Source organism: Palaemon carinicauda, chromosome 13 (assembly GCF_036898095.1).
Source record: "Palaemon carinicauda isolate YSFRI2023 chromosome 13, ASM3689809v2, whole genome shotgun sequence".
NCBI classification, from domain to species: Eukaryota; Metazoa; Arthropoda; class Malacostraca; order Decapoda; family Palaemonidae; genus Palaemon; species Palaemon carinicauda.
The window spans coordinates 117,895,693-117,905,508 of NC_090737.1; the positions used below are offsets into that span (position 1 = coordinate 117,895,693).

Below are 9,816 nucleotides of genomic sequence, written 5' to 3' on the forward strand. Positions count from 1 at the left end.
ATCAAGCTTATTGCCCAAACAAGTCTTTGACCATATTAAGTCAAACTAAACAGAGAGGTTGTTTATATTACCTAACAATCTTTAAGATTATTATTCTATTGCGATCACTTTCGACATTGAGTTTAATCATTTTTTTGCGGAAGAGACTTATCGTACTTCAAGCATTCAATATCAAAAACTCTTATGGTAAAATAAAGAATCATTATTGCTAATGGTAAGGATATTTTTCATAAAGATCATATGTAATCATTTAGAGCTTTATTAGAAAATAATGAAAATAAATGCCTTTACTAACAAGTCAAGGGCAACATAATATTTCCAATATACATTAGACAACAATATATCTTTTGCATCATATAATGAATCATCCTAATGCATACAACCCAAAACATCAACTTCACATAATCATAAATCCTTCCAGGACTTCAAAAGCATACTTTGGAATCCAGTACCTTGACCAAAATTCTTACCACTACTCTTAATCTTGTAGAAGTCCTTTGAAGAATATTACATAACCATACAATAAAACTCATAAAATACAAGATAGCATGATTACATTAGTTTTCTACAGTACAGCATCTTTATAATTCGCTGCACTACAGTATTCTAAGTTTTGATTAATGTTTTCCTACATTAATACTGAGCGACTGATTGGAATGAAAGAGACATTCAGTGAGAAGCAGTAAATCCTTAGCACCTATTCTCATATTTCCTTAAATCTTATGCAACAAAAATCCAGCCTGTGAACTGACATGCCACAAAAAATTCTAATCCCGTACAAAATAAGACAGTCGACTTCCAAATAATGATCAAAAGAGAAAAACTACCATTTAAAAGAATACAAAATATCTAAATAGGAAATCAGTCACAGAGGCAGCAAAACGCTCTAAACAGATTGTCGATGGTACAGAAGCCTCTAGTGCAAGTGTGGCTCTATATCCTTCCGATGTAGTCAAGGACGTCAAAGCCGAACGGTAACGAAGTGCCCACTTTGCCAAATGCTTCGCGAGGACCTGAAATGCCTCGTTGTTCAAACAAGCGTGCGTGTTTGTTTGTGCGCGCGTGCGTGCACTCTCTCGGAGAAGATGCGGGTGCCATGTTTCGCCTCACGCATCTCCGGCCTCAAGAGTTGGGCCGCCCAATATTCAAGAGTATTATTCATTCCACAGGAACAAAAACTTAAGTTTCAAACTTCTCAAAACGTTGCGTGGTGATCTGGCAGCGAGGATGAGGTCAGAGTCCTCACCACGCAGGTGTCAAGATTTGGGTGTTGGCTGCTCACGTCGCCTGAAAAGAATTAAATAGAAATTTATTAGATATTTCAACACATTCGCCACTATTTTAGAGAGAGAGAGAGAGAGAGAGAGAGAGAGAGAGAGAGAGAGAGAGAGAGAGAGAGAGACTATTAAAGTTATTAATTATCAAAATCAGGTTACTTCACTAGAATTTACATGTTTATTAAGCTGACCAACGATACCTATATAAATCAATAATTGTACAATATAGCACGAAGCCATAACAGCCATATAAAAAATAGCTCTAATTCCACCCACCTCGGCAAATGTGTGAACATCGCTGTACAATGGAATGAAAATTGCTGATCGGAGCCAATCAGAGGTGTACTTGCTGATATGCCCATCACTCCAGTCAATGACCAGACCGGATTCAGTCCTCTGAAAGAGAAAGAATATCATGATTATTTTTGTTCACATATTAAGGGCTTAGGTATTTTTAAAGATATTAAAAAGCTTCCAACATCAGAGGTTCAGTGAACTAGTTATTTTTTCTTCAAGTTTATGAAGTTTTTCTCCCCGATGAAAGTTACCAAGTGAAAATATTCTTTTCTATTCAAACATTGTTAAGAAATTAAAAAAAAAAAAAGTACAAAACATCAGAAGCTCAGTGAACTAGTTATTTTTCCTTCAAGTTTAGTAAGTTTCTCACCCGATAAAAGTTACCAAGTAAATATATTTTATCTACTCAAACATAGTTAAGAAATTTTCAAAAAGATGCCAACATCAGAAGTTCAGTGAACTAGTTATATTTTCTTAAAGTTTAGAAAGTTTCTCACCCGATATAAGTTACCAAGTAAATATATTTTATCTATTCAATCATGGTTAAGAAAATTTACAAAATTACAACCTGGTTATCAATAATGGATATAACTAAAGACATTATGTATGAGAGTAAAAAAGAGTCCAGAGTAATTAATCTAACTAACATTTAAATCCAACAGAAGATATATTTACTAAAACCCTTGATACGTAAATTTAATGTAAAGCTTACCTGTATGATCTCAGGGTGAACATCGTGGTCGGTTTCCCCAACGTAGCTATCCAAGGACAGGAACCTGGAGCACTGCGAGCACTTGCACCTGTTCCTCAGCCAGGCATAGGGCATGTCACTGTAAGTCCCGTCCCCGAACTCCACCCGGAGGAATCCGCGTTCTGTAGATGCCCAGGCAACGGCGTTGTCTGGAAGAAAAATGATATCATTCAATACACTTGCTTAAGACATTTTGATTGTGGCACTCAACTACAGTACCAGTACAGAGAGAGAGAGAGAGAGAGAGAGAGAGAGAGAGAGAGAGAGAGAGAGAGAGAGAGAGAGAGAGAGAGAGAAGAGAGGGTGGAAGAAATAAGAGGGGAAATAGAGAACAGGAGGAAAAAGCAAACCAAAAAAAGTGAGAGAGAGGAAAATTAAGAGGGAATAGAAAAAACGGAGAATGGAAAAAGAGGGGAATTAAAAGTGAAAATGCGGGAAGAGTAAGAGAAAAGAAGAAGGGGGAAAAGTGATGGGAAGAGATAAGAGAAGAGAGGACGACTAAATTAAAATGAGAATAGGGGGAAGAAAAAGAGAAAGAGTGGAAGCGAAAGAAGCGATTAGAGATAAGAAATGAGGAAAGAATTTAGTTAAGAAAAAGAGGGATAAGCGAGAAGAGAAATAAAAAAAGAGGGTATAAGTGAGAAGAAAAATAAAAAAAGAGGGTATAAGTGAGAAGAAAAAAAGGAAAAAAAAGGGGATAAGTGAGAAGAGAAAAAGAAAAAGAGAGGGGATATGTGAGAAGAGAAAAAGAGAAAGAAGGGATACGTGAGAAGAGAAAAAGAGAAAGAGGGGATATGTGAGAAGAAAAAGAGAAAGAAGGGATACGTGAGAAGAGAAAAAGAGAAAGAAGGGATATGTGAGAAGAGAAAAAGAGAAAGAAGGGATATGTGAGAAGAGAAAAAGAGAAAGAAGGGATATGTGATGAGAGAAAAAGAGAAAGAAGGGATATGTGATGAGAGAAAAAGAGAAAGAAGGGATATGTGAGAAGAGAAAAAGAGAAAGAAGGGATATGTGAGAAGAGAAAAAGAGAAAGAAGGGATATGTGAGAAGAGAAAAAGAGAAAGAAGGGATACGTGATGAGAGAAAAAGAGAAAGAAGGGATACGTGAGAAGAGAAAAAGAGAAAGAAGGGATACGTGAGAAGAGAAAAAGAGAAAGAGGGGATACGTGAGAAGAAAAAGAGAAAGAAGGGATACGTGAGAAGAGAAAAAGAGAAAGAAGGGATATGTGAGAAGAGAAAAAGAGAAAGAAGGGATATGTGATGAGAGAAAAAGAGAAAGAAGGGATACGTGAGAAGAGAAAAAGAGAAAGAAGGGATACGTGAGAAGAGAAAAAGAGAAAGAGGGGATATGTGAGAAGAAAAAGAGAAAGAAGGGATACGTGAGAAGAGAAAAAGAGAAAGAAGGGATATGTGAGAAGAGAAAAAGAGAAAGAAGGGATATGTGAGAAGAGAAAAAGAGAAAGAAGGGATATGTGAGAAGAGAAAAAGAGAAAGAAGGGATATGTGATGAGAGAAAAAGAGAAAGAAGGGATATGTGATGAGAGAAAAAGAGAAAGAAGGGATATGTGAGAAGAGAAAAAGAGAAAGAAGGGATATGTGAGAAGAGAAAAAGAGAAAGAAGGGATATGTGAGAAGAGAAAAAGAGAAAGAAGGGATATGTGAGAAGAGAAAAAGAGAAAGAAGGGATATGTGATGAGAGAAAAAGAGAAAGAAGGGATACGTGAGAAGAGAAAAAGAGAAAGAAGGGATACGTGAGAAGAGAAAAAGAGAAAGAGGGGATATGTGAGAAGAAAAAGAGAAAGAAGGGATACGTGAGAAGAGAAAAAGAGAAAGAAGGGATATGTGAGAAGAGAAAAAGAGAAAGAAGGGATATGTGAGAAGAGAAAAAGAGAAAGAAGGGATATGTGAGAAGAGAAAAAGAGAAAGAAGGGATATGTGATGAGAGAAAAAGAGAAAGAAGGGATACGTGATGAGAGAAAAAGAGAAAGAAGGGATACGTGAGAAGAGAAAAAGAGAAAGAAGGGATATGTGAGAAGAGAAAAAGAGAAAGAAGGGATATGTGAGAAGAGAAAAAGAGAAAGAAGGGATATGTGAGAAGAGAAAAAGAGAAAGAAGGGATATGTGATGAGAGAAAAAGAGAAAGAAGGGATACGTGAGAAGAGAAAAAGAGAAAGAGGGGATATGTGAGAAGAAAAAGAGAAAGAAGGGATACGTGAGAAGAGAAAAAGAGAAAGAAGGGATATGTGAGAAGAGAAAAAGAGAAAGAAGGGATATGTGAGAAGAGAAAAAGAGAAAGAAGGGATATGTGAGAAGAGAAAAAGAGAAAGAAGGGATATGTGATGAGAGAAAAAGAGAAAGAAGGGATACGTGATGAGAGAAAAAGAGAAAGAAGGGATACGTGAGAAGAGAAAAAGAGAAAGAAGGGATATGTGAGAAGAGAAAAAGAGAAAGAAGGGATATGTGAGAAGAGAAAAAGAGAAAGAAGGGATATGTGAGAAGAGAAAAAGAGAAAGAAGGGATATGTGATGAGAGAAAAAGAGAAAGAAGGGATACGTGATGAGAGAAAAAGAGAAAGAAGGGATACGTGAGAAGAGAAAAAGAGAAAGAAGGGATATGTGATGAGAGAAAAAGAGAAAGAAGGGATACGTGATGAGAGAAAAAGAGAAAGAAGGGATACGTGAGAAGAGAAAAAGAGAAAGAAGGGATACGTGAGAAGAGAAAAAGAGAAAGAAGGGATATGTGAGAAGAGAAAAAGAGAAAGAAGGGATATGTGAGAAGAGAAAAAGAGAAAGAAGGGATATGTGAGAAGAGAAAAAGAGAAAGAAGGGATATGTGATGAGAGAAAAAGAGAAAGAAGGGATATGTGATGAGAGAAAAAGAGAAAGAAGGGATATGTGAGAAGAGAAAAAGAGAAAGAAGGGATATGTGAGAAGAGAAAAAGAGAAAGAAGGGATATGTGAGAAGAGAAAAAGAGAAAGAAGGGATATGTGAGAAGAGAAAAAGAGAAAGAAGGGATATGTGATGAGAGAAAAAGAGAAAGAAGGGATATGTGATGAGAGAAAAAGAGAAAGAAGGGATATGTGAGAAGAGAAAAAGAGAAAGAAGGGATATGTGAGAAGAGAAAAAGAGAAAGAAGGGATATGTGAGAAGAGAAAAAGAGAAAGAAGGGATATGTGATGAGAGAAAAAGAGAAAGAAGGGATACGTGAGAAAAGAAAAAGAGAAAGCAGGGATATGTGATGAGAGAAAAGAGAAAGAAGGGATACGTGAGAAGAGAAAAAGAGAAAGAAGGGATACGTGAGAAAAGAAAAAGAGAAAGAAGGGATATGTGATGAGAGAAAAGAGAAAGAAGGGATACGTGAGAAGAGAAAAAGAGAAAGAAGGGATACGTGAGAAGAGAAAAAGAGAAAGAAGGGATATGTGAGAAGAGAAAAAGAGAAAGAAGGGATATGTGAGAAGAGAAAAAGAGAAAGAAGGGATATGTGAGAAGAGAAAAAGAGAAAGAAGGGATATGTGATGAGAGAAAAAGAGAAAGAAGGGATATGTGATGAGAGAAAAAGAGAAAGAAGGGATATGTGAGAAGAGAAAAAGAGAAAGAAGGGATATGTGAGAAGAGAAAAAGAGAAAGAAGGGATATGTGAGAAGAGAAAAAGAGAAAGAAGGGATATGTGAGAAGAGAAAAAGAGAAAGAAGGGATATGTGATGAGAGAAAAAGAGAAAGAAGGGATATGTGATGAGAGAAAAAGAGAAAGAAGGGATATGTGAGAAGAGAAAAAGAGAAAGAAGGGATATGTGAGAAGAGAAAAAGAGAAAGAAGGGATATGTGAGAAGAGAAAAAGAGAAAGAAGGGATATGTGATGAGAGAAAAAGAGAAAGAAGGGATACGTGAGAAAAGAAAAAGAGAAAGAAGGGATATGTGATGAGAGAAAAGAGAAAGAAGGGATACGTGAGAAGAGAAAAAGAGAAAGAAGGGATATGTGATGAGAGAAAAGAGAAAGAAGGGATACGTGAGAAGAGAAAAAGAGAAAGAAGGGATACGTGAGAAGAGAAAAAGAGAAAGAAGGGATATGTGATGAGAGAAAAAGAGAAAGAAGGGATATGTGATGAGAGAAAAGAGAAAGAAGGGATATGTGATGAGAGAAAAAAAAGAGGAGCTATGTGAGAAGAGAAAAACAAAGGAAGAAGCAAGATGATAAAAATAGAAAAGAGGAGAAGAGAAAGAGTTGAGGGGAAAAAGAGTAAAAAGAGAAGTGAGGAAAGCGAAAAAGAGAAGATAAAAGAAAAAGAGAAGGTAAGAAAAAAAATAGATGTAAGAACAGAAAATGGGAAACTCGGGGAGAAGTGGAAAGAAAAAAAGATTACAGAGAAGTGAATAAAAAGATAAAGTATAGAGAAGCGCGGAGAGAAAAAGAGGAAAGTGGAGAAGAGAGAGCCGAGCGAAGAGAAGAAAAAAAAAAAAGAGAAGAGACGGTTGAAGCGAAATTAGCCACCCAGCTACCCTAGCAACAAAAAGATAAAAAGAGTTCTTATATGGTCACGAACCACAAGAAGCAGCCCACGAATGCTAACTCGTTCCGATTAATCTAAATTTAAGGTTGCTAACCCGGGTCTCTCTCTCTCTCTCTCTCTCTCTCTCTCTCTCTCTGTTAAGCAGCTAACATTCCATGGTTCTGAGTAAAGGCTTAATTCATAGCGTAAGGGACATAAAAACTTCCAATACTTTGAAGCGCAAAATTATCACAGAACTTGAAATTCGAGTGGTAAATATTAGTAATATCTATGAAATATAAGGAGTGAGGTGGGTTTGACATTGAATTGCCTAATGGGAGCCATAATAAGTAATATATATATATATATATATATATATATATATATATATATATATATATATATATATATATATATATATATATATATATATATATATATATATATATGTGTGTGTGTGTGTGTGTGTGTGTGTGTGTGTGTGTGTGTATATAAACTATATGTATATATGTGGAATGTGTATATGTATATGTGTATGTGTGTGCGCATGTATATATATATATATATATATATATATATATATATATATATATATATATATATATATATATATATATATATATACTTACACATACATATGTATACATAAACATATATGCATATACATATATGCATATACATACATATATGCATATACATACATATATGCATGTATACATATATACATACACATACATATGTATACATACACATACATATGTATACATACACATATATGCCTATATATACAAATATACAAATATGTAAAATCACCAATAGGGCATAAATATACAAACTATAAGTATAGAATATATAAACCTATAAGTATAGAATATATAAACCTATCAAAATCTCCTATACAACACATCTCTCCAAAGTAAATCCGAAAAGAGCAAATAAAAAAAACCGACCATAAAAAAAAAAAACGGGTCAAACTTTCCGTACCTGGAATAGGCTCCTCCTTAAGGGCCAGCTGTTGCCAGGCGTTGGATGCCAAACTGAGGCTGCGGACATTAATGTGGCTTGACGCGGCATGGCTCTTGAGCCGTACCTGGAGAGAAAAATACAATTTTAGAAGTTACAGAACAGAGTCTAAAATACAATTCGTTATGATGCTACCATGTTAAGATTACAGCTAATCATCCTTTAAGAGGCAATTATCGTTACATTGGATTCCAAATCGAGTAATCAATGTTATGTAAACAAAAGTAAAAGGATATTATAGCAAATAACCCTATGATTTAATTAAATATTATATCGATATTAAGAGTAATATATTCGCATAAACATGGAGACTTCGAAAGGCAAGATTAAGAAAAAAAATTCGTATACAAGAATTCTAATAAATTACAAGTTTTAAAAGTGTAAGGTCGTGGATTTTGTACCGGTTACATAACCGAATAAACCGGCAAGATTTAATTTTCTACATAACAGAGAGAGAGAGAGAGAGAGAGAGAGAGAGAGAGAGAGAGAGAGAGAGAGAGAGAGAGAGCAATGTTAGGTAACAGACTATAAAACCGTGGAGAGAGAGAGAGAGAGAGAGAGAGAGAGAGAGAGAGAGAGAGAGCGATGTTAGGTAACAGAATATAAAACCGTGAGAGAGAGAGAGAGAGAGAGAGAGAGAGAGAGAGAGAGAGAGAGAGAAAGAGAGAGAGAGAGAGAGCAATGTTAGGTAACAGAATATAAAACCGTGAGAGAGAGAGAGAGAGAGAGAGAGAGAGAGAGAGAGAGAGAGAGAGAGAGATTTTCTAAGTACCCGAATAGAAAGAAGTAAAAGGACGAAAGAAAATAATGCAATGTAAAACACGATAAATCAGTGTAGGGATCATGTAACAAAATGCATGTGAACCAAGAACACTGATAGAGGTCACTCATCGACCTGCCCCGAGGCTGCCTGTGAGGAGGGGGGGGGGGGGGAGGGGGGAGGGGAGAGGTTCCAGGGAGAAGGGTGGGGAGGGGGAGATCCAGGGAGAGTATACTAAGGCTCGTCTTTGTTGCCAGGGGAGCGACTGTCAACAGGAATCACAAATAGAAGAATTAATCTTTTAAAGGTCATTATAAATTGATACACCTACACGAAAACTGGAAAATGGTAATGACTAAACAAAAATTAAAGCAAATTGACAAATCTATACTAAAATATCGGCTTTTTCTTTCCGTCGCTCGAGTGGCGTACGTGACTTCAGAGGCGAAAGCGTTTATCGATTTTAAAATCCACGTGCGACAGTTCTCCTACTGTTTATCATGCAATGAGACTTTTAAAACAGTTACTACAGCGCGAACTGATATAGAATTAACACCAAATCAACCCTTTAAATCGATTAATTCAAGATACAGGTGTGTCTGGAAACGGCTGAACATCTATGGAAGAAAACCAGTGTTTTTTTCTCTTACCTGTTGACTTAAGCCTTTTTTCAACGCAGCTGCACAAGCCTTCAGTGTTCTGGATGTACGTTGACAATTCACGGCCATTTTCAAGGGTTTATACAAAGTTTTAACTTCAGAAATAGAAATCTCGACAGACCACACTGGCTCAGGACACGGTGTTCAATGGGTCACGTACACATTTTCGGGGTATTTATATCTCCGCCTTTCTAAGACGGTTGCCATGCGGGATTATGTGGGAATTACCAAATGTTTTCGTTCTCTCGTCGATTTCTTTCTCCGGTGCCTGTGACGTAAGTTTTCATTGATCTTGTTCCTGTTTTCAATTCTATTTCTAATTTTCAAGATTGATTTTAATCATAAAGTTTATTTTCTAATTATGGTATTTTCTCGACTTACAATGTCTTCTTGATTTATCTTTTTTTTAGACGATACATTATGAGAAGATTTCCGTAAGTCTCGAACAAGAAATCGGCTACGAGTCCCGTGGATACAAGTAAGCTTGAAGCGAGCACAAGCTACTTTTATGAATAAAAATATTATTCACAATAATAACGAACATTAACTGGATATTCCAGGC

The 9,816-nt window shown here is 36.1% G+C and overlaps 1 protein-coding gene across 1 annotated transcript; it reads right to left on the reverse strand.

Annotated features, from left to right (window-relative positions):
- Positions 1–243: 243 nt before the first annotated feature.
- Positions 244–9,411, reverse strand: LOC137652362 (gamma-butyrobetaine dioxygenase-like). Its single transcript, XM_068385728.1, has 5 exons — positions 9,246–9,411; positions 7,797–7,902; positions 2,287–2,474; positions 1,554–1,673; positions 244–1,287 (listed from the first exon to the last, which is right to left on the reverse strand). The coding sequence occupies exons 1-5, from the start codon at positions 9,321–9,323 to the stop codon at positions 1,279–1,281; spliced, it is 501 nt and encodes a 166-aa protein (XP_068241829.1). The 5' UTR covers positions 9,324–9,411; the 3' UTR covers positions 244–1,278.
- Positions 9,412–9,816: the final 405 nt, after the last annotated feature.

Excerpts from the sequence above, each read along its gene's own strand:
- LOC137652362 (XM_068385728.1), bottom strand. The coding sequence starts at position 9,323 with ATGGCCGTGAATTGTCAACGTACATCCAGAACACTGAAGGCTTGTGCA. Across the intron at positions 7,903-9,245 it reads AAAAAGGCTTAAGTCAACAG|GTACGGCTCAAGAGCCATGC; the intron begins GTAAGAGAAAAA and ends TTTTCTCTCCAG. Across the intron at positions 2,475-7,796 it reads TAAGGAGGAGCCTATTCCAG|ACAACGCCGTTGCCTGGGCA; the intron begins GTACGGAAAGTT and ends TTTTTCTTCCAG.